The following is a 25,992-nucleotide window of genomic DNA, read 5'->3' as shown; positions in this document are numbered from 1 at the left end:
GAGAGAGAGAGAGAAAGAGAATTTTTCAAATATTTGTTTTTAGTTTTCGGTGGACACAACGTCTTTATTTTATTTTTATGTGGTGCTGAGGATCAAACCCAGCGGCCCCACTCATGCCAGGTGAGCACACTACCGCTTGAGCCACATTCCCAGCCCATATTTTTCAATTAATAAAAAAGCTTTTGATGTTTCTAGTTAAAAATAATCCTACTTATCCTTTGCTTATTACTAGAAATGCTAAAACTAAGATGTACCATAACAACCAGGTGGTTACTATGGCAACGCAGTCACACTGGGGGTAGAGATACAGCAACAGATTTTATTTCCTTTGTAAGGAAAGTTTTTTTATGCACAGTGCTAACCAAAAGGAATATGCATGATACATTTTGGTGGCATTATCAACAGAAACAACATTCCAGAATTGTTTTGTTTCTCAGATTCTTTCTGTTTTAATAATAAGTACAGACTATTGAGTACTCATAACATATTAGGCCCTTTCATAAACACTCAAGTTAGCAACTTACTTAATCTATGAACAGCTATTTGAAGTAAGGATTTTTATTAGCATTTTCATTTTACAGATGGAGAAGTCATACTTATAAAATTTCCCAAAGTTACACGTATTCACTGTCAGAATTGATATCTGAATCTAGAAGTAGTCTAACTCATAGCATGTTATAATGCCCTGGGGTGGTCAAAAAAATGGAGAATTCAAAGTTCTGTGGCAACCCATAGGGATCTTCTTAGGAAAGGTGTATGGAGGGAATGGTCAAGCAATTGGAAAAGATACTCACTGTCATCAAGTTTGAACTTAAATACTTGTGATTTTAGATATTAGATTTTATAACATTTCTCTTTCTTGTTTTCTGACACAGGGGATTTGTCATCTTAAAAATCTAAGGATTCTAGACATAGCTGGAAATACTATTCAGATATTTCCACCAGGAGTAAGTAAAACCAACTTCTATTATAATTGAAAATAATTTTGTTGATGCTATTGGGAATAGAAAAATATGGGCAGCCAGTAAAAGCTGCAGTAACTGGAACCTTGAAGTATACAAATGACTCAAAGATTTGCTTTGCTCTTGAATTTCAAAACCTGTTCTTTTGATTCTTTGTATTCGGTGCCTGCTGAACTTATTTAAACAAAATGAACTCTGATTGCTATCATAAATATTTTAATATATCAGTTATGATTAAATTTTTTTGGTGGTTACTCATTGCTTTTGATCACCCAGGTTTTTTGAAAACTACTACTTTACAGGGCATAAATTTTTATCCCTTGTAGTTAGTCCAAAAATGACACTTTTGTTAATTGTTTTTAAGCTAAACCATGAAAATACACTTTTTTTTTTCATTTGAAAGTGAAGTTTGAACTTGTTTTATTTCAATAACTGAGAAACACTTTGTTTGATAACTTTTAACTTTTGGGGTAGAAATGCTAGTTTTTCCTATTGTGTGTGTGTGTGTGTGTGTGTGTGTGTGTGTGTGTGTGTTTGAGTGAACATACTTGAACATTCAAGGTGATAATCAGAAGTCCATTAATCCAGGGGATGCTCTATAAATAGCTGTTGATCCACTTTTTTTTTTCTGATTGATTGAATACAAATTGAGGTTTTCTTTATCACCCATGAGAAAAGTGAATGATTCAAATATGAAAAAAAATGTGTGTATGTGGTGTGTATGTATGTACATAAAGGACACATACTTATGAAAATGTAATATTTACATTTTAAACCATCTTCAGTGTATAGTCTGTGACACTAAGTACTTTCCCCAACTAAAATTCTTTGTCCATTAAACATTCCCCATTCCCTTTATAGCACCCGTTTTAGAGGTCTCTATGCACGGTTTAAAATAATTACCTTTTAAAAATAAGACATCTCCCCCTCCTCTGGAAACCACCATTCTACTTTCTGTCTCTATTAACTTGACTATACTAAGCATCACATGTAAGTGCAATCATAGGACACTTGTCCTTTTGTGACTTATTTCATTTTTTATTATTTCAAAATGTCTCTAAAATTTATCCATGCTATAACATGTCAGAATTTCCTTCCTTTTTGAGGCTGAATAACATTCAATTGTATGTAGATACCCTGTTTTGTCTTCATTTATCTGTGCATGGACAACAGGGTTGTTTCTACCTTTTGGTCATTGTGACTAATGCATGTATAAACAGAGGCATGCAAATATTGGTTGTAGTTTGTACTTTCAATTCCTCTGTGTACATTCTCAGACATAGTATTACTGAATTACTAATTCCACGTTTAATTTTTTAAGGGTTTATTACATTGCTTTCAAAACTTACAGTTTTGAATATATAGGAACAGTTGGATGTTGTTAATGTGGACCTGGTTAATCCCACATGTTGGTATTCATCCTGCGGTCTTAATTTAACTCTCTGTACCTGGGATGCTTCCCTGGCTTCTGGTGCCACTTCTTCCATGGGGCCACTGCAGTTTAGATCTCACAATGGAGTGAGTCTTTACAAGTCTGTCTTTTATTAGACGGTACGCTCCACCAAGAAGGAATGCATTTTAAAAAACTTTTATCCAGAAGAATCTTGAATATCAACTCCATATATATTTCTTAAATGAATAAATTTAAATAATTTTCTTTAACTATACTCAGTATTCACCTTAGTGGTGCTGTTAATTAACTGTTTCTTCTACAAAGTGATTCTGTACTCACAATTTTGATGACACACCATGAGTTAGGTTCCAAAAATTTAAAAAAATTGGGTCAGTTTTGCCTTTATAGCACTTATTTCAGAAATTTTAATAAGCATTCTAAAATAAGATAGTCTATGAACTCATCTGAGCTTTGGTGCAAAAATAATTCACCTCAAATTTTTATAAATGATTTTTCTTTTTTTAAAAAAGTAATAATTTTCTTCAAATTAGTTTGGACAAATTGGTGCAAAATTGTTTTCCCACATTTGATAGATGGAGTTACTAATGGAACAAATGACAAACACAGAGGAATGAATGAATGTAGGCCATGAGCATCAGTGAAAGTAAGTTTCAAAGTGATGGTAATTAACTCTAAAAACATTGACATGTTTTTTAGGTAGAATAGTAGAGAAATGAAGATCATGGACTTTGGAATCATACATACATAGGTTTAAAGGCCTAATTTCTCATTAGCTAAATTTATAATCTCAAACAAGTTGCTTAACTTCTGAGATGCTGTTTCCTCATCTATTAAATGGATATATTAAACCACAAACTTAAGGTTATTAAGTCAGATAATGCTTATAAATCATTTTGTACATCATTATCTACAGAAGGGAAATTGTTATTATTATAAGTTGCACATAAAAATATACCAATACTCAAATGTTAATCAGTAATATGTAATTAGAGCTATCTTTCCCTGTCTACTGGTGATAATAGGAGGCATTAACCTTGTATAGTACATTTTAAATTTTTTTTTACTATAAAAATATTCAAACATACATAAAGCAGGAGTGAAGGGAAAATCTATGTACCTTTTACTTTAAAGCATACTTTAATTCCAAGACTTGAAACTGTTTTCTGCAGAATTATCTTTACATGGTTTATTTTATTGCCTTACAATTGCTCCCTCTTAAAAAGACAGATCTTTATTTATCAATTTTATGACCTAAAATTTGTTGTGCCACTTGGAGAATGCAATTATTTTACAGTAATATATTTTTTTTATTCACAACAGCTTTTATATAACCGAGACTGAATTTTCATCAGGACTTTTGTATAAAAGTGTACATTAAGTGGAAATCTCTAACAAGAAATGGGACATTATAAATACTTGTTTATATGCAATGACTCTAAAACTTTTTGGATTATTTAATTATGGAGAAAATTCTGCCATGCATCACATAGTAAAGTAATTGTTTTGGAATTAAATGTGTCAAGACTTCTCCTTTTTTCCTTTTTTTTAAAGTTTTAAATATTGTATAAATAATGTATCCTCCTTAACATTTCAAGCAATACAAAAAATATGGAATAAAAATGAAAGTCTTCATTTCCACGACCTCTCCATGTGTATGCTTTTAGAAAAGTCTGCTAAAACAGTTTTTAAAATATTATAATATGTATTCTGTTTTAATTTTTTCATTGCTGCAATCAAAAGACCTGAAAAGAGCAATTTTAAGGAGGAGAAGTTTACTCTGAGGCCCATGGTTTCAAAGGTCTCAGTCCATAGATGGCCAACTTCATTCTATAGGGTGGTGGTAGAATCATGTGGTGGAAGAAAAAAGTTCAGGGAATTGCACCAAGAAGCAGAGAGAACTCTGCTCAACAGACTATACACTCCAAAAGCACTCTCAATGACCACCTCTTTCAGCCATATCCTACTTGCCTACTGTTACCACCTGGTTAATCTTTATCCAGGGATTAATTCACTGATTGGCTTAAAGCACTCATAACCCAATCATTTCACCTCTAAAATTTCTTGCATTTCTTCACACATGAGATTTTGGGGGACACCACATATCTAAACCATAACAGTTTCATTATATTCAATTTTCAAGTATATTTTTTCTTTCTGAAAAGTACTATCCAAATATTCAAAAGATGCCATCTACTATTGAGAGAAGCCAAAACTCAGGTTGAGTTGATCTGATTTATCAGCACACATTTTAGTACATTCTCAACTCTTCACATAAAGTTATTTGTTATCTAATTCCTTTCTAAAACACATAAAATTGTTCACCTTAATAGTTTGCAAAGTGTCCTCTGGTTCTTGGATGAATAGGTATTGTTAAGATTTATTTTAAAATAATTATTGTCTTTCTACTCATTTAGCTTGCTTGTCTTTCCATGTCTCTAGTAAGTAGAAGTTTACTGGAAGCTTTTATAGAAATAATTCATTCATTGTACAAAATGTAGAAAGTAAATAAGAATAGGAAGAGTAAAATGCTGTTTTAGTCAGCTTTTTTTACTGCTATGGCTTAAAGACCCAAGCAGCACAATTACAGAGGAGGAATAGTTTATTTCGAGGGCTCACAGTTTCAGAGGTCTTATCCACAGAAGGCCAGCTCCATTCCTCAGGGCTCAAGGTGAGGCTGGACATCATGGAGAGATAGTGTGGCAGAGGGAAGCAACTCACATCCTGGTGATCAAGAAGCAGAGAGAGAGAAACTCCACTTGCCAGATACAATTATGTACACCAAAGCCTTACCCTAATTTCCACCGTCTCCAGCCATACACTACCACTTCATTTACCACTCAGTTAATCCCTATCAGGGGATTAAATCACTGATTGGGCTAAGACTCTTAAAATCTGATCATTTCTCCTCTGAACCTTCTTGCATTGTCTCACATGTGAGCTTTTGGGGGATAACTCATATCCAAACCATAACAAATGCTAAGTGCTTTTAAATTTACCTCTCAGTGGTAACACTGATATTTTCTTCAAGCATCTTATTTTTATAAGTTCACTTTAAAAATAAAATGGAGAATACACTTTATAAAAGTCTGTTTTTTGTAAAGAAAAGAGGTTTATTTTGGTTCATTGTTCTGGTCCCGTGGTGAGGAGCTCTATCTAGATGGCCTTTTTGCTGATGGAACTCCAGGGCAGCAGAAAGTGTGTGTGTGTGTGTGTGTGTGTGTGTGTGTGTGTGTGTGAGAGAGAGAGAGAGAGAGAGAGAGAGAGAGAGAGAGAGAGAGAGAGAAAGGGAGAGTATATATATCTTATTGTTTTAACATTATATATGGAACATTTTCTTTAATCAAATATTTTTCAAATATTTGATTTTTAATCACTAGGTTTATCATGTGTTTACTTTTCCTTACATTTTAACTTGTCACTGGAGTTAGATTATATTTTGAATGAACAAACTTTGAAAAAAGAGTGGTCTGAAAAAAGTGTCTTTGATTTGCATTTCTCTTTGGGAGATTAACAGTAGCAAAATGTGGCCTGTGGTAGACAGTGGATAGTCTATGGAAATACTCTTAGTTGTTTAGTTAGTACAGGAAACATGGATCCTTGGTATATTAGTGTTGCACAAATACTATAACATAGAACACTAATTGAGACTTAAAGTAATATGCCTCTACTTTACTGTCTTGAAAAGATGTAAGAGCTTAGGTTTTGCTTTACTTCTTTTTTTTTTTTTTTTTTTTTTTTTTAGTATGATCATCTTAGCTTATTATATCTGCAAAGATTGTTTCTAAATAAGGTCACATTCTGAGGTTCTGGGTAGACATAAATTTGTTGGGGGACACTATTTAATCCTTTACTTTGGTAGAATATTGAATTTTTTATATTCTATTTAGTATCAGTCTATGTAATATATACAGATTTTCTATGTGAGGCTTATATAAAAAATAAATTCAACAAATTATTGAGTATCTCCTCTTTGATTATCTCTCTCTAAAGTGCTGAGCTTGAAGATTTGAAGAGCTCTCACCCCTGTGGGACTGTGGGTAGGCATGAATTATGAATGTTGCTTTGGAGGAAGTTTGGGATTCATGTTGAGGAAGTCTCTGGAAATTGAAGTTGGCCCTGGAGAGATCACAAGAGAGAGATAAATACAGAAATTTAAAATTAGAAAAATTAGACAAAGTGACATTGATTAGCTTGGAGAAAGATGGGGAGTAGATAGGTGATAATGTCATTGCAGAGTTCAAAGGGAGAAATTGTCCAGTTTCCCTCATAACTTTTGACAATGGGGAAATAAAAACTTATGGTTATTTACTGCTGAAGAGCTTTGGATAGGGTGTTACTGGGACTTCTGGGAGGAAAGGGTTATCAGTCTCTCTCTTTGGATTCTAAAGTAAGGGCTAGGACATTCAGTCTTTGAAGAAGTTATGAGTCAGTCATTTCAAGAGGGATAAAAACGAAGTACTAAGTTTTTTAGTTCCTTTGAAACAATTTTTAAATACAGATTTTCTTTCTCTGGCTCCTCTTTCCCCCAGGAGCCCAGTTATTTTCCAAACTGCAATCATTTGAAGAAGTTGAGCTGACAAAAGTGAGAAAAGGTTTAATGATCATCACCAGGGGGCATTGTGAGGTTTGTCTTTGATGCAAAGTTCATTACAAAATATCATATATAAAACTTCACATTTCAATAATGGTCTCAGAATCCTCCATTAGCAATCTATCTAGCCACCTGAACTATTCTGACCACTTTTCAGATAGATAGAGAAATGGCATTGAAAGTTATCATTCTGGATAACTCTGCAATTATCTAGTTATTTGCAATTTTGCAAAACAATTTTGCATGTTATAAAATCTATTGATATTGGATAATCCTTTGAAGAGACAGGTCCTATTTTTTTTTTAAAGAGAGAGAGAGAGAGAGAGAGAGAGAGAGAGAGAGAGAGAGAGAGAGAATTTTTAATATTTATTTTTTAGTTCTCTGCAGACACAACATCTTTGTTTGTATGTGGTGCTGAGGATCGAACCCGGGCCACACGCATGCCAGGCGAGCGCGCTACCGCTTGAGCCACATCCCCAGCCCGAGACAAGTCCTATTATTACTGTTTGAAGCTCCAGAGAAGTAGATTGTCTCAAGCAGTTGGCCTCAAACTTGAGTGTACATTAGAATCCCTTGGATGGCTAATTAAAATCCAGAAGGCTGGGCCCCACTCCCAGAGTTTCTGAGTCAGTAGGCTGGGAAGCCCAAGCACTTGGATTTCTATTAAGTTCTTAGGTGATGCTGAGGCTGCAAGTCTGGGGACCACATGTGGAGAACCACTAGGCTGAATAACAAAGCAATGAAGACTTCATTGCAAGCTCAGACCTCCTCCTGTCTTAGCACATTGCTTTGGAGGAATCTATTCTTTGTCTCAGAAGTAATAAGAAGGGAAGTTTCTGTTTTTCTGCACAAACAAATAAGACATTTCTTTTTATCTCAGTGGGAGTTTGCATTCAGAGAAATTCACTGTGTCCTTGACTAAAATGATACTCAAAGAACATTTCTTGAACAATGGAATTCTTTTACACTGTGAAAAATGCTTTACCTAGAAACTGAAATTTTGGTATGTGAAAATAAGGAATGTCTACACAGTTGGAAGCTGAGATTTATATGTTGCTTAATGAAGTTAGCTTACTCCTTTTAGACACATTGTGGATGTATTTATTGCCTATATGCCATTGAAAAAAAATTGTTAAAAGTTTACTTATTTGTTTAAGTTGTGTATATCCTCCTGACTCAATCTGGGCAGATCATATGACTTAAGAAATTTATTGATGCCTTCACTATCTTCTATTTTATTGGAGTATAAGGTTTCAAAATAATTTCTAATTATCTTCTGTTTTTCTGTAGTGTCTGTTATGATATTGCCTTTTTCATCCCGTATGCTAGTAATTTTGGTTCTTCTCTCTTCTTCTCCATGTGCTGCTGAGAAAAAAAAGTGTATCCGTTTGATGATGGTTGATATATTCTATATATGTCAATTAAGTCTAGGTTATTAATTGTGTTATTGAGTTCTATAACTTCTTTATTCAACTTTTGTTTGGAAGATCTGTCCAGTGGTGAGAGAGGTGTGTTAAAGTCACCCATAATTATTGTGTTGTGGTCTATTTGTCTTCTATTTGAACTTGAGAAGAGTTTGGTTGATGAACATAGCTGCACCATTATTTGGGGCATATATATTAATGATTGTTATGTCTTGTTGGTGAATGGTTCCCATAGTGTCCTTCTTTATGCCTTTTGATTAACTTTGGCTTGAAGTCTATTTTATTTGATATGAGTATGGACACCCCTGCTTGTTTACGAGGTCCATGTGAGTGGTATGATTTTTCCCAACCTTTCACCTTCAGCCTGTGTATATCTTTTCCTATCAGATGAGTCTGCTGTAGGCAGCATATTGTTGGATCTGTTTTTTAATCCAGTCTACTAGCCTATGTCTCTTGAGTGGTAAGTTTAAGCCAGTAACATTTAGGGTTACTATTGAGATATGGTTTGTACTTCCAGCCATATTTGTTTATTTTTGTTACTTAACTTGACTTGGTTTTCCTTTTTGATTAGTTTTTCCTTTTCTGTACTACCTCCCTCTGCTGGTTTTCATTGTTGTTTTGAATCCCTTTCTCTCACCATGCACAAAAGTTAACTCAAAATGGATCAAGGATCTAGGAATCAAACCAGAGACTCTGGGTCTAATAGAAGAAAAGGTTGGCCCTATATCCATCACGTGGGGTCAGGCCCCAAATTCCTTAATAAGACACCTATAGCACAAGAGTTAAAATCAAGAATCAACAAATGGGATGAATTCAAACTAAAAAGTTTTTTCTCAGCAAGAGAAATAATGTGTGAGGTGAATAGGGAGCCTACATCCTGGGAACAAATTTTTACCCCTCACACATCAGAGCTCTAATCTCTAGAGTATACAAAGAACTCAAAAAGTTAAAACAACAACAAAAAAAAACCCAATCAACAAATGTGCCAAGGACCTGAACAGACACTTTTCAGAAGAGGATATACAATCAATCAACAAATACATGAAAAAATGCTCACCATTTCTAGCAATCAGAGAAATGCAAATTAAAACTACTCTAAGATACCATCTCACTCCAGTAAGAATGGCAGCCATTATGAAGTCAAACAACAACAAGTGCTGGCTAGGATGTGGGGAAAAAGGTACACTCATACACTGCTGGTGGGACTGCAAATTGGTGCAGCCAATTTGGAAAGCAGTATGGAGATTCCTTGGAAATCTGGGAATGGAACCACCATTTGACTCAGCTATTCCCCTTCTTGGACTATAACCAAAAGACCTAAAAAGAGCATACTACAGGGACACAGCCACATCAATGTTTGTAGCAGCACAATTCACAGTAGCTAGACTGTGGAACCAACCTAGATGCCCTTCAATGGATGAATGGATAAAAAAAATGTGGCATTTATACACAATGAAATATTACTCAGCACTAAAAAATAACAAAATCATGGCATTTGCAGGGAAATGGATAGCATTAGAGCAGATTATGCTAAGTGAAGTTAGCCAATCCCTAAAAAAACAGAGCTCAATGTCTTCTCTGATATAAGAGGGATGACTCAAAATGGGATAGGGAGGGGAAGCATGAGAAGAAGATTACCACTAAATAGGGAAGAGAGGTGGGAGGGAAAGGGAGGGAGAAGGGGAATTGCATGGAAGAAGGAAGGAGAGTCTCATCATTATACAGATTACATGTATGATGATGTGAGGGGAAAAAAAAAGAAGTGTGTCACATTAGATTGGGTAGAGAGAAATGATGGGAGGGGAGTGGAGGGGGAAGGGGGGATAGAAAGGATAGCAGAATAAAATGGACACTAGTAATGCTATATGTATATACGTGACTATATGACAAATGTGATTCTGCAACTGTACACTCAGAATAATGAGAAATTATACCCCTTTTGATTCAAATGTATGATATGTCAAGATCATTGTAGTGTCATGTGTAACTAATTAAAACAAATTTAAAAAATAAAAAAGTTTACTTATCAATCTAAAAATAGAAGTTTTTTTCTTTGCATGTAATTTTAATGCTAAATTTCATTTTGAAGAAATTTTGGGAAAGCCAATCTTCACCATGTTTTTTATTCATTTTGTGGTGTTGGGATTGAATCCAAGGCCTCATGCATGCCAGGCAAGTGCTCTATCACTGAGCTACATCTCCAGTCCTTTTTAAAGTTTTCATTTGGAGCTAGAGTCTCACTAAATTGCCCAGGCTGACCTCAAACTTGCAATCCTCCTCTCTTTGCCTTCGGAGTAGCTGAGATTATAGGCATGTGCCCCATGTCTGGCTCTGTTATGAATTTTTGTCTTTATGAAGTGTCCCATTTACATTGGCTGGTGGTAGTTTGGAAATGAAACTCAGGTTTAGCTGAAACATTTACATGGATACAGATCAATGTGAGAGCTTACAAGAAGTGCTTTGCTGAGAATGGACTTGAAAAATGTGCTTTAAAGAGATGTAAATCATAGCCAATACTACTTTTACACAATTGCTGCTTTCTTTCATTTTCAGATTCATTATATTAATGTTCATTTGAATTTCTGGCTTTCATAAACAGCTCCTGTGTCAAAGTCAAGAATCTTAAGTATTTATATATCCCTAATGTTTGCAGGCACATAGTGTTTTTGTTAAAAAAAAAAAAACCAGGAAAAAAGTCTCATGCAATGGTGTTGTCATGAGAATAATTATGCTTGGACTATTTATGGGAAATAATAGTTATAGCACCTATTCTGTTTCATCAGTGCCCTCCCTTTTTCCTTCAAGAATTCTTTAATGTTACTATAAATCAAATTTGAGAATAGTGAAAACATTTTTCTGTTTTACAGTATGAGAAATACAGGAGGGAAAAAAAATGCAATGACTTTCGCAGAAACACAAATCATTTGAAGAGTGAAGATTTGAATCCACTGTTCCCAAACAAAAATCAATTTTGCCTCACTTAACAGTTTCCCAGTTTTGTGACCTTCGACATATAAACCAATTCCACTATGTCTCATCTTTTTTTTTCTCTTTATGTTGGAGATATTAATAACACTTGTATCATAACATTGTTGGGAAAGTGTCTGACACAGCAATTGGTGGTTAGCAAAAATAGAATGAATAGATAATGAAATGAGATAAGGTATGTAGATCCTTTACCAGTGTCTTGGCACATGATATTTATTAAATGTTAGTCTCATTTTAAGGATTGATCTGAACTACCTGTCACTCAACCCATCTCCAATTCACAGTTGTATTTGTAGGATTTCAAAACCATATGATCACCTGCATGATTCTATGGTGCTAATCTCAGGGTAACCATTGATCTGTGACAAGAGCGTATAAGGGGAGCACAGACTTGCTAGCATGCTCTGCTTCCTATCCTCCATGAGCTCTTCCCTGAATAGTTGTTCCATGTTATTTTTCTCTGCAAACCCATTTACATTCTTTTTATTTACCTTGATTATGTAACAAAACAGAACCTACAAACTATCACCCTTTCCCCAAGATCTTCACCTTTGATTCTCTTTTTATTTCTGTCTTATCCCGCCCTTCTCAATTTCTGATTTCTAGACTATATTTCTTTAAAAACAAGCCTTTCATCACTGATTTCCATTTGTCTTTGTCACTTTATTTGACTTATTTCCTACTAATTATCCTGAGGTCCCTTCTTTTCTATGATACATTTAGTTTGAAGTGACTTCTCTATTCATATCAATGCTGACTGATTTTGACTCACTGAAGTCTAAGCACACCTTGTTATAGTGTTCTTGACTGCAGACTCTGGGCTGACATGTATTATGGTATAGACTCTAGTTTGCTGTCATCTCTGCTTGATCCTTGTCTAATTCAGAATGCTTAAGTATTTTACAAATGCTTCCAGGGTCTTGCTATTTTATCTTTTTGTCTTTAATCTAAAGCCAAGTGAAGAAAGCCATTTTATATTTGAATGACTCTTCCATTTCAAAATGGCCTCACCTGCCTTGGACAGAGTAGTTTCCATGTATGAGCAGTTAGACACAAACGTGCATGTTCACAAGGCATTCCTAGGGAGACCATTTAGTTTTGGATTAAGAGAAGCACTCCTGTGAAATTGAACACATGGAGAGTGACAATGACAAATTTCATCTTGTCCATGATCAAATATATCTTTAAGTGGTCCAGAAAGCACATTGTGGGGGAAAAAGCCCTTTGGGAAAATGAAACAGTATCATTTTGTAAAAACTTCTATGAAAACTTTAAAAACTCCTTTGCAAGACAGTTAAGAAGAGCCTCAAAAATTAAAAATGGGACACAACAAAATGTCCACGAAGCTGCAGCCAAGAACACCCCCAAACATCTCCACAGTCTAGTGATTTTGACTGAGGTATACATTTTGCTCAGAGAGTCCTGAGAAATTCTAGTTGTCTGCTTCATCCCATTTGCTATTCTGCTTCTCTTGAGTAACAATATTAAAGATCCACTTTGTTCCTGTTCCCATATTGATAGTTTATTTTCTGTCTCTGTTGAATATTAAGGAAAACTCTTACCCTAGCCTTGAAGCTCATTAAATGCCTCTCTACAATTTGACCTTGATTTGAAAATGGTTATTTTTCTTTGGTTGTCAATGCTGCCTTCAGTGGCTGAGTTTATTAGGAGACATACATTTAGAACAACATTAAGTGACCTTTATGATAATGGGACACAAGCCAATGCTTTCCTAATGGAAACCCCCTGTGGGCTCTGTGGTTTTATGTAAAGTGATGTAAGCTTAGCTAATATAGAATTAGCGAGTTCCAAAACTTGACTAAATCCTTTCCCGGTCACTACTTTTATGAGAATGAGATCATATTTTCTGCTGTTTCTTATTTGGGGGTGGGTAAAGAGGACAGTGTTGAATTATATGTTATTGCTTCTTTTACTATACTAATTCTAAAATTTCACAAGATAGACTTTTTGAAATGAAAAGCAAAGAGCAAATTTATAAAATATTACTCTGGATGCGGTGCTGATTTTTTTTTCTTTTTTTGTAAAACTCTGGTTTAAAAATTGAGTGCCCAATTAAGTTAGGGGGTATGACTATTTTTCTCTGCTTAGCTAAATTAAATAATATAGATTCTGACTTTCCATTTGTATATGTGATCTTATTGAAATTGAAGACAGCCTAGAGTTGTGTGCCTATAAAATTTATGTGCTGCAAAAGGACCCCATGTCACATGGTATGGTGGTTGGTGAACAGTGTTTAGCTATTATCAATTAAACACTTGGAAATTTCACTCTTCTAGCCAAGTAGTTAATGGTCTGATGATTCTGGAGATGAAAGGAGATTTCAAGATTTAAATAATACCCATTTTGTTTCTTGAGAGAATAGAAGGACATGGTTATTTGTTCAGAGTCAGAACGTCTGTCCTTTTGCCTTGTCATACAAGAAGAGTTCAAATAATTACAAAACCAGAGTCAGTAGTTTTCGGAGAAAAAGCATAGAAACAAATGAAAAAATATAATAAAGAGTGGCTTGGGGGCTTGAGGTTGTAGCTCAGTGGTATAGCATTTGCATAGGAAGTGTCCTTGGGTTTGATCCCTAGCACCACAAACAATAAATAAAAATGAATCAATCAACCAGCCAATCAAGAGTGGGTCTGATTGATGTTCTGTAACGTGGCTCTCATGCTGTCTGTTTATTGATCTTCATTTAGATATTGAGTTCTCTCTCTCCCACCACCCCTCCTTAAGTCAGCCGCATGAAGATAAGGATTTTGTTTCATTTCATTGATGAATTCTAAACACAGAGCTCCATGCCTGACACAGAGTAGGCACCCAGTAAATACTTGATGAATGAATGGATAGACAGATGGAAGGATGGGTAAATGGATGGGTGAATATGAATGTTATATAACAAACATGACTGCTTTTCTATGTCTGAAAAATCAAAACTGATTTGTGGCTGTTAGTAATAAAAAAAGATTGGTTCAAGGAAATGGTTTTCAACTGGGAAAGATTTCTGTACCCTAGGGTATTTGGCAGTGTCTGGAGACATTTTGGTTATCTAAATTGAGGAGTGGTACTACTGTTATCCAGGGGAAGAGGCCAGAAATCCTGCTAAACATTTTGTAATACATAGGATAGTCTACCATAAAAAAAGTATTATCTAGCCTAAAATGTCAGTTTTGAGCCAGGTATGGTGGCACTTACCTGTAATCCCAGTGGCTCCGAAGGCTGAAGCAGGAAGATTGTGAGTTCAAGGCCAGCTTCAGCAAAAGTGAGGCACTAAGCAATTTAGTGAGACCCTGTCTCTAAATAAAATACAGAATGGGGCTGGGGATGTGGCTCAGTCGAGTGCCCTTGAATTCAATCCCTGATACTCCTGCCCCCAGCAAATGTCAGTTTTGAGTTTGAGAAACCCTAGTTTAAGCTTTATGTTTCCCAGGCCTTATGAAATAGATTTTCAGATGCATAAGCATCAGAAAAGGTGATCATTAAAATTTTGATACCTTGCTATGTACTAATATATTCAGAATTGTTGCTAATAATGTTTTGGGTTTGAAGTTATTTTTTTCTGATATCAATGCAGCTATATTAGCTGTATTTGGGCTAATGTTTGTATGATATAGCTGTTATCTCTCCTTTACTTTCAACCTTTCTATATCCTAGCATTTTAGATGTATCTTTTAAAAGTAGCACATGACTCTTCATTTTAAAAAATCCAATATGATAAGTTTTGTCTTTAAGTTGAAGCATTCAGTTCATTATAATTTAACATAATTTTTTATTTATTTGGCGCTCACCCAATATCTAACTATGTATTTTAAGTTTGATCTATTTGTTCTGAGTTCCCTTTTCTCTACTTTTGTAGTGATTGAATATTTTTATGATTTCATTTAAAAAATCTTAGTAAAAATTTTACACAATTTACTGTTTTTAATTAACTATCTTAAAAATTTAAAAAGTTCTTCCTTGCTTTATGCTCTCATCCTAGAAAATTAAAGAACTGTAAATCTGTTTACCTGCTCCCATTCTTCAATGTTTTCTGTTGTATATTATAATTTTTTGTATCTTAAAAAATTATATTATTTTGCAAGATGGCACTCATTTAGATTTATCATCAGTTTTACTATTTTCATTGCTATTTATTTATTTATTTATTTTATTTTATTTTTTTTTTAATTTTAGAATTAACCTTTTTTTTTTAATTTTTTTTTATTTTTTTTTTATTGGTCGTTCATAACATTACATAGTTCTTAATACATCATATTACACGGTTTGATTCAAGTGGATTATGAACTCCCCCTTTTACCCCGTATACAAATTGCTGTATCACATCAGTTACCCTTCCATTGATTGACATATTGCCTTTCTAGTGTCTGATGTATTCTGCTGTCTGTCCTATTCTCTACTATCCCCCTCCCCTCCCCTTCCCTCCCCTCCCCCCCTCCCCTTTTCTCTCTCTACCCCTTTTACTGTAAATCATTTCTTCCATTTGTATTATCTTGTCTTACCCCTCCATTCCTCTTATATGACATTTTGTATAACCCTGAGGATCGCCTTCCATTTCCATGCACTTACCCTTCTCACTCCCTTTCCCTCCCACCTCTCATCCCTGTTTAATGTAAATATTCTTCTCAAGCTCTTCGTCCCTACCCTGTCCTTGTTAACTCCCCTTATATCAAAGGAGTCATTTGGTATTTGTTTTTTAAAGATTGACTAGCTTCACTTAGCATAATCTGCTCTAATGCCATCCATTTCCCTCCAAATTCTATGATTTTGTCATTTTTTAATGCAGAATAATACTCCATTGTATATAAATGCCACATTTTTTTTATCCATTCATCTATTGAAGGGCATCTAGGCTGGTTCCACAGTCTTGCTATCGTGAATTGAGCTGCTATGAACATCGATGTAGCAGTGTCCCTGTAGCATGCTCTTGTTAGGGCTTTAGGGAATAGACCGAGAAGGGGAATAGCTGGGTCAAATGGTGGTTCCATTCCCAGCTTTCCAAGAAATCTCCATACTGCTTTCCAAATTGGCTGCACCAATTTGCAGTCCCACCAGCAATGAACAAGAGTGCCCTTTTCCCCGCATCCTCTCCAGCACTTATTGTTGTTTGACTTCCTAATGGCTGCCAGACTTACTGGAGTGAGATGGTATCTTAGGGTAGTTTTGATTTGCATTTCTCTGACTGCTAGCGATGGTGAGCATTTTTTCATGTACTTGTTGATTGATTGTATGTCCTCCTCTGAGAAGTGTCTGTTCAGGTCCTTGGCCCATTTATTGATTGGGTTATTTGTTATCTTATTGTCTAATTTTTTGAGTTCTTTGTATATTCTGGTTATTAGGGCTCTATCTGAAGTGTGTGGAGTAAAGATTTGTTCCCAGGATGTAGGCTCCCTGTTTATCTCTCTTATTGTTTCTTTTGCTGAGAAAAAACTTTTTAGTTTGAGTAAGTCCCATTTGTTGATTCTATTTGTTAACTCTAGCGCTATGGGTGTCCTATTGAGGAATTTGGAGCCCGATCCCACAGCGTGTAGATCATAACCAACTTTTTCTTCTATCAGATGCCGTGTCTCTGATTTAATATCAAGCTCCTTGATCCATTTTGAGTTAACTTTTGTGCACGGCGAGAGATAGGGATTCAGATTCATTTTGGTGCAAATGGATTTCCAGTTTTCCCAGCACCATTTGTTGAAGATGCTATCCTTCCTCCATTGCATGCTTTTAGCCCCTTTATCAAATATAAGATAGTTGTAGTTTTGTGGATTGGTTACTGTGTCTTCTATTCTGTACCATTGGTCCACCCGCCTGTTTTGGTACCAGTACCATGCTGTTTTTGTTACTATTGCTCTGTAGTATAGTTTGAAGTCTGGTATCGCTATACCGCCTGATTCACACTTCCTGCTTAGTATTGTTTTTGCTATTCTGGGTCTTTTATTATTCCATATGAATTTCATGATTCTTTTATCTATTTCTACAAGATATGCTGTTGGGATTTTGATTGGCATTGCATTGAACTTATAGAGAACTTTTGGTAATATCGCCATTTTGATGATGTTAGTTCTGCCTATCCATGAGCAGGGTATATTTTTCCATCTTCTAAGGTCTTCTTCTATGTCTTTCTTTAGGGTTCTGTAATTTTCATTGTATAAATCTTTCACCTCTTTTGTTAGGTTGATTCCCAAGTATTTTATTTTTTGGGGGGATATTGTGAATGGAGTAGTTGTCCTCATTTCCGTTTCAGAGGATTTGTCGCTGATATACAGGAATGCCTTTGATTTATGCGTGTTGATCTTATATCCTGCCACTTTGCTGAATTCATTTATTAGCTCTAATAGCTTCTTTGTAGACCCTTTTGGGTCTGCTAGGTATAGAATCATATCATCTGCAAATAGTGATAATTTAAGTTCTTCTTTTCCTATTTTTATGCCTTTAATTTCTTTTGTCTGTCTAATTGCTCTAGCCAGTGTTTCGAGGACTATGTTGAACAGAAGTGGTGAGAGAGGGCATCCCTGCCTTGTACCAGATCTTAGAGGGAATGCCTTCAATTTTTCTCCATTCAGAATGATGCTGGCCTGTGGCTTATCATAGATTGCTTTTACAATGTTGAGGTATGATCCTGTTATCCCTAATTTTTCTAGCGTTTTGAACATAAAGGGATGCTGTACTTTGTCGAATGCTTTTTCTGCATCTATTGAGATGATCATATGGTTCTTATTTTTAAGTCTGTTGATGTGGTGAATAACATTTATTGATTTCCATATATTAAACCAGCCTTGCATCCCAGGGATGAATCCTACTTGATCATGATGTATAATTTTTTTGATATGTATTTGAATCCGATTCGCCAGAATTTTATTGAGGATTTTTGCGTCAAGGTTCATTAGAGATATTGGTCTGTAGTTTTCCTTCTTTGACGTGTCTTTGTCTGGTTTCGGAATCAGGGTGATGTTGGCCTCGTAGAATGAATTTGGAAGTTCTCCCTCTTTTTCTATTTCCTGAAATAGCTTGAAAAGTATTGGTGTTAGTTCCTCTTTAAAGGTTTTGTAAAACTCTGCTGTATACCCATCCGGTCCTGGGCTTTTCTTAGTTGGTAGTCTTTTGATGGTTTCTTCTATTTCCTCTATTGTTATTGGTCTGTTTAGGTTGTCTATATCCTCCTGGCTCAATCTGGGCAGATCATAGGACTCAAGGAATTTATCTATGCCTTCAGTATCTTCTATTTTATTGGAGTATAAGGATTCAAAGTAATTTCTGATTATCTTCTGTATTTCTGAAGTGTCTGTTGTGATATTGCCTTTTTCATCCCGTATGCTAGTAATTTGGGTTCTCTCTCTTCTTCTCTTCGTTAGCATGGCTAAGGGTCTGTCAATTTTATTTATTTTTTCAAAGAACCAGCTTTTAGTTTTGTCAATTTTTTCAATTGTTTCTTTTGTTTCAATTTCATTAATTTCAGCTCTGATTTTAATTATTTCTTGCCTTCTACTTCTTTTGCTGTTGTTTTGCTCTTCTTTTTCTAGGATTTTGAGATGAAGTATGAGATCATTTATTTGTTGGTTTTTTCTTTTTTTGAGGAATGAACTCCAAGCAATGAATTTTCCTCTTAGAACTGCTTTCAATGTGTCCCATAGATTCCGATATGTTGTGTCTGTGTTTTCATTTAACTCTAGGAATTTTTTAATTTCCTCCTTGATGTCTTCTAAAACCCATTGATCACTCAGCAAGCTATTGTTCATTCTCCAGGTGATGCTTGATTTTTCCTTTCTTCTTTTATCATTGATTTTCAGTTTCATTCCATTATGATCAGATAAGATGCATGGTATTATCTCTACCCCTTTGTATTGTCTAAGAGTTGCCCTGTGACATAGTATATGGTCTATTTTTGAGAAGGTTCCATGTGCTGCTGAGAAAAAAGTGTAGCTACTTGATGTTGGGTGGTATAGTCTATATATGTCAATTAAGTCTAGGTTGTTAATTGTGTTATTGAGTTCTATAGTTTCCTTATTTAACTTTTGTTTGGAAGATCTGTCCAGTGGTGAGAGAGGTGTGTTGAAGTCTCCCATGATTATTGTATGTTGGTCTATTAGACTCTTGAACTTGAGAAGAGTTTGCTTGATGAACACAGCTGCACCATTATTTGGGGCATATATATTTATGATTGTTATGTCTTGTTGGTGTATGGTTCCCTTGAGCAGTATGAAGTGTCCTTCTATATCCCTTTTGATTAGCTTTGGCTTGAAATCTATTTTATTAGATATGAGTATGGACACTCCTGCTTGTTTCCGCGGTCCATATGAGTGATATGATTTTTCCCAACCTTTCACCTTCAGTCTATGTATATCTTTTCCTATCAAATGCGTCTCCTGTAGACAGCATATTGTTGGGTCTTGTTTTTTGATCCATTCTACTAGCCTGTGTCTCTTAATTGGTGAGTTTAAGCCATTAACATTTAGGGTTATTATTGAGATATGGTTTGTTCTTCTATCCATATTTGTTTATTGATGTTACTAAACCTGATTTGTTATCCTCTTTGACTACTTTCCCCCCTTTACTGTCCTACCTCCCATTGTTGGTTTTCAAAGTTATTTTCCATTTCCTCTTCCTGTAATGTTTTGCCAAGGATTTTTTGAAGAGATGGTTTTCTAGCTGCGAATTCTTTTAACTTTTGTTTATCGTGGAAGGTTTTAATTTCATCTTCTAATCTGAAGCTTAATTTCGCCGGATACACGATTCTTGGTTGGAACCCATTTTCTTTCAGTGTTTGAAATATGTTATTCCAGGATCTTCTAGCTTTCAGAGTCTGTGTTGAGAGATCAGCTGTTATCCTGATTGGTTTACCCCTAAATGTAATCTGCTTTCTTTCTCTTGCAGCTTTTAAAATTCTCTCCTTATTCTGTATGTTGGACATTTTCATTATAATGTGTCTAGGTGTGGATCTCTTAAGATTTTGCACATTCGGCGTCCTGTAGGCTTCTAGGATTTGGGATTCTGTCTCATTCTTCAAGTCTGGGAAGTTTTCTCGTATTATTTCACTGAAAAGACTTTTTATTCCTTTGGTTTGGAGCTCTGTGCCTTCCTGTATCCCAATGACTCTTAAATTTGGTCTTTTGATATTATCCCATAATTCTTGGATGTTCTGCTCATGGTTTCTTAGCAGACTTGCTGAGCTGTCTATGTTCTTTTCCAGTTGAAATACTTTGTCTTCATTGTCTGATGTTCTCTCTTCTAAGTGATCTACTCTGCTGGTAGTATTCTCAATTGAGTTTTTAAGTTGGTTTATAGCTTCCTGCATTTCTAGAATTTCTATTTGTTTGTTTTTTATTACCTCTATCTCCCTGTGAAATTGATCTTTTACTTCCTGGATTTGTTTGTCAATGTGATCTTTCATTGTCTGATTTTGCTGTCTCATGTCTTCCTTGAGACTCCAGATCATCTGAAGCATATAAATCCTGATGTCTTTATCTGACATTCCATCTGTTGCAGCTATTACCTCTTCTAAAGTTGAGTTGACCTGCATTGCTTGTGGTCCTTTCTTTCCTTGTCTTTTCATACTGCTGACGTTTCTTTCTGCTTGGTGCCACTGTTGTGTTTTTGAAATTTACCCCCTATTTATTTATGTTGCTCTTGTATAGTTGGGAAGTCTCCCTTGCAGGGCGGGTATTGGCTGTGCTCCTCCTCTAATTATGGTGGTCTGTCTACCCCGCTGATCGGTCGCAGGTCTGCCCCCGCTGCGGGCACGGGTGGTGGCTTTGCTCTGCCCCCACTCCAATTGTGGTAACTTAACTACCACGCCCTGGGATCGTTGGTCCTGATCTGGATGTGGGTGGCGGCTCAGCTGGGCCCCCCGCTCCAATTGGTGTGACGAGTCTACCGCGCTGGCAGACCTCTAGGCCGGTGGGTCGCAGTTCTGCACAGCCCCCACTCCCAATGGGGGTACCTAACTACCTCTCCAACGGGTCGCTGAGCCCCCTCCGGACCCGGGCGGCGACCCTGCTCCACCCCCACTCCAACCAGTGTGACGCGACTGCCTCGGTGTTACGTGTCCACCCCGCTGGCAAGCTACCTGGCCTGTCTTGCCAGTTGGCGGCAGGTCTGCCTGCCCTGCTTGCTCGGATGGCAGCTCCGCACAGCCCCTACTCCAAATGAGGTTACTTGGCTGCTGCGCCGCGGAATCGCTGGTCCTATTCTATGCGTGGGCGGCTGCTCTCTTCAGCCCCAGCTGCGTTTGGGGTGTCATGGCACCACGCCGGCGGGTCACTTGGACTGCTCTGGGCGCAGGAGGAAGATCCACTCTGTCCCTACAACACCCCGCCGGACCCTGATTGAGAAGCAGTCACCGCCGGTTCCCTAGCCTTGGGCCAAAGCAGCTTAGGTAGCCGGAACCCCGCCTCTCCGATCTGATACACTCTCCGCTGGGAGCTGGCTCCAGGGAGCGACGCCACGGGTTTCCCAGCCCCAGGCCAAAACTGTTCCGGGAGTCAGAACCCAGTCGCCCCAAGCTCAGCGCACGCTCCACTTGGAGCTGGCCTCCGCCGGCAGTCTCCGCAGTTTCCTCAGACCTGGGCCAGGTTAGCCCCGGGAACCCGAATCCAGCTGCTCAGTGCCCGGCGCACGCCTTGCCAGGCACGAGCCTCTAGGAGTATTCTCCACAAGAACCCCCGCCCCGAGCCTGAGCAGAAAATCTGTCTGCTAGAAGCAGGCAAATACCAGCCTGTTATCACCTGTTCGTAGTTGAATGGGCTGAGATCAGTAGAACACGGGGATGATTACATCATCTCTCCGAAATGGCGGCTACTGTTCTCCACTGTGGTCCGACCGGTGTCTGGAGCCAAACTGGGCCTCTTCTCTCCTCTGTTTCAAAGCCGGAACTCAGCGCTAAGGGCTCCGATGTACCACAGGCGGGAGCCCCCCCGGATCCGTATCGCTGTTCATTGCTATTTATTTCTTCCTGTGTCTCTGATCTTTCTTTTGGAATTCTACATTTGCCTCTAGCTCAAACTATATTCTTTAGTCTTTTCATTATTATTTTTTTTTGCAATGAGTCAACTTGTAGTTCATTATCCCAGTTTTTATTTGATTTAAACCCTAGCTTTATTCTCTAAGAAAAATTATAAATTGACAATATCATATATTACCACATTCAAAATTTCATTGTGCTAACTTCTACCTTCCAGCTTCTAGCCTCCATTGTTGCGGCTGAGAGGTCTGCTGTCCATCTTGGTCCCATGCTTAAAACATTAGCATGTTTTTCCTCTGTAGGTAATCTGTTTTTCTTTTCCTGGAAGCTTTTAAGATTTTCTCATGGTCCTATATATTATATATTTCACTTATGATAACTCTAGTTATAAATTTCATTTTGCCTTTTTTTTGCCTGTAGTTTATTGGCTGCTTAAATATGTGAAATCAATGCCTTCCATTATTTTTGAAAAGTTCTTAGTCATTGTCTTTTCTATATTGCTTTTACTTCCCCCATTCTCCTTTTGTAACTAACTTTATACCTTCTCACTATATATTTTTTGCACCTTTCCTTTTTTGTGTGTGGGAGGGTGAGGGTACTGAGAAATGAACTCAGGGGCACTTGACAGCTGAGCCTCATCCCCTGTCTTATTTTGTATTTTATTTAGAGACAGAGTCTCACTGAATTGCTTGGCGCCTCCCTGTTGTTGAGGCTGGCTTTGAACTCAAGATCCTTCTGCCTCAGTCTTCTGATCTGTGGGAATTACAGATGTGCGCCACCATGCCCCTTATCTTTTCTCTGCTCTATTTTCCATCCCTCTGTGTCTCTCTGCTTCATTCTAGAGACGTTCTCCTGATATATTTTACAATTGGATAGTTTACTTCTTAGCTGTGTGAATGCATTTGTTAAATCCATTTATTAGGTTACTTATTTCAGTTTTATTCAGTGTACAATTTCTGGTTGGTTCTTTTTAAAATATACTATTACTTTTTAATATTTTTTCAATTGTTTCCTGAAAAATTTAAACTTGGCTTTTAATTGATGAACATGCTAAATGTACTGATTTTAATGTGTGAGTCTATATATCCAGTATTTCAGAGTACATTTTAGGTCATTTCTGTTGTCTGCTTATTAGTGCAGTTTCATTCTTCCATATCAGTCAGAGTTATCCAGAGGAACCCTATTCAAGCCAATGCACCATCTTTTTTTCTTATATAGTTGGTTATCTTTGACTTTACCTTGGACATTGTAATTAAAAATATTTTTTGAAAAAAATTTTCAGTCTCAGGTGAGGTGAATTACTAGATATGTTTTCATTTGATTTTTGTGTGAAAATGTAATATAGCATCACTTTAATTCAATGGAGACATTATTTACTTTAATCCAATTTCAATGTTCAAGGAAAACCTAGAAGATTTGACACTGAGCTGCTATCTATGGGGGCCTGGATGATTTCTGATGTACCCTTAATTCTTAGCTGAAAACACCTTTTAGTCCCATGGAACCAAATTAATTCCAAAGGTGAGATACATTCTTTGTATATCTGTTTGCTCCTAAATTTTGTCTGGACTATTTCTGATGATCTTTTAAGAACTTGTTGATCTTATGAAGATTTTAATGTATGTTTTACTAATGTTTACTGGGAGGTATGTCTGAATTAACTTGGTTTTTCATTTATTAGAATTGAAAGTACTTGATTAATTAAGACACTAAGAAAATTGGAGTGAAAAACCCATACTCCTTCTTCAAGAATCAATGAATTTCTTCTTTTTTTCCTTAATGAAAATTCACCTCTGATCATTTCTAGTACTCTTCTACAAGTATCAAAACATTCTAACTCTAGCTCAAACTGTTCTCTTATTGATGTATAGGTCCCAGATCTGACTTTCTGACCAAGCAGTGTGGTGCTCTCCTTATTTCCTACCTTTCAGGAAGAATAGTCTTCCCTTTGATCTTCCAACTGCTGGTTCCTTTGTATGATAAGGTCTCAACTCAGATATCAATTACTCAGAATGGTCTTTCCTGATCAACCAATCAAATAACCATCACTCTATTATATTACATTAAACTTTTTTCCCTAGAAGTTACCAGTATTTAACTTTCTTTGTTTATTTGCTTATTATTTATATGTATTCATCCTTCATTTTTTTATCACCAATAGAATACAAGTTGTCATGAAAACAACATATATGTGTTTTTATTTTATTTTTTATTAGAACTTTATAGTTATTCACAGTAGTTGAGTTCATCCTGATAAACTCAGACATGCATGGATTTGATTTTAGTTCATGATCCCTTCTTTTTCCTTCCCATCCTCCCTCTCCTCCACCGTTTTTCCTCTACTCCACTAGACTTCCTTTTTCTGGTCTATTTATTTATATTTGATTGGTTATTTCTACATACATATAAAGGTGAAGTTCCCTGTGGTATATTTATATATGCACACGACATGATGTTTTAAGAATTCAGTCTGCATTTCCTCCCTTTACCCATCTCTTCACTCTGCCTCTTAATTTCCTTCTACATTACTAATTTTCCCTTTATCTTTATGTTATCCTTTCTCTTTTTTTTTTAATTTTACTCTAGCTTCTGCATGTGATAGAAGACTTTTGACCTCTGAGTTTCTGAGTTTGGCTTATGCGAACAATATATTTGCCTGTTTATTCATTGCTATATTTTTATTGCTTAGAGTACAAGTTGGTGAATGACAAAACTTGCAAAATTTGTTGAGTGAAAGAATACATGAATGTTTTATCAAATCTATTGCCTGATTTCCCTATTTATTTATTTATTTTTATCTCATGCCTATGAGTCACAAGCAGTGGGAGGGTCTCAGGAATTTTCATTGACCTTGTGTGAGAATGTATCTCCATTTTGGCCCAACCTTCGCCAATTTCCACTTCATTTGCTTGGTTGTATATTGGTTTCTTGCTCCATTTGTCCTTCAGGGGACTCTGTTCTTCCGTTTTTCAAGATGTTCCAAAGGTAAATCTCTGATAATAGATATGTTGCTTTAATAATGTAGTCATATTCCTTTTAATTTCTATTCCTATAATTAAAATTATATAAACCATTTATAATTATGTTTGCCTTAACTTTCAATCAATTCAGAAAAAAATTAAGAGTTTGCAATCATGGAATCATGACCCTTTTCTAAATTTTGATCTCTTATTTAATTGGCGATAATTTATGTATCTTCCATTATAAACCACCTAGATTTCTTTGATCATAAAATATATATTAAAATATAAGTCAAACAAAAAATGAAACACAGCTCCTGATTGAGAGGATATTTCAAGACACATCTAAAGCTCTCTATTTTTAAAATTGCAGTATATTTCACTATATTTGATTTGTTGTCAGCAGTAAAGGTAGGAGACAGAGGGCTCCATTGTCTCATTATTCCTAGGGTTTTTATGAGTACAGACCAAATAAATTTAGAGAAAACTGCCTGCTATTTTCTAAATGTCAAATTTCTCTGGCTTTTTACTCTAAGTACTCATCTACAGAAAATCACACTGTAGATTGAGGAGGAAGTATAGAGAGTGGTAAGATAGACACAGTGATTATTGATACTAAAATTCTACAACATAATGGGGAGGGGGACTCACTTCTGTGTCAGGAAGACAACCACTCAGAAATGTTAGGGAATTAGG

General features: G+C 36.2%; 1 protein-coding gene across 2 annotated transcripts in view; it reads left to right on the top strand.

Moving 5' to 3' along the window:
* Lrrc69 (leucine rich repeat containing 69) overlaps window positions 1-25,992 on the top strand; it is a 108,825-nt gene that overhangs the window by 32,918 nt on the left and 49,915 nt on the right. Inside the window, exon 5 of one of the 2 annotated variants that reach the window (XM_026384994.2) lies at window positions 876-947. The exons of the other annotated variant lie outside the window; for it this stretch is intronic. Within the exon in view, the coding sequence (XP_026240779.2) occupies window positions 876-947 (72 nt within the window). The remainder of the gene's footprint in view (window positions 1-875; window positions 948-25,992) is intronic. 2 annotated transcript variants of the gene reach the window in all.

This window comes from Urocitellus parryii, chromosome 7 (genome assembly GCF_045843805.1).
Source record: "Urocitellus parryii isolate mUroPar1 chromosome 7, mUroPar1.hap1, whole genome shotgun sequence".
NCBI lineage: Eukaryota > Metazoa > Chordata > Mammalia > Rodentia > Sciuridae > Urocitellus > Urocitellus parryii.
This window is presented reverse-complemented; position numbering and strand designations above follow the sequence as displayed.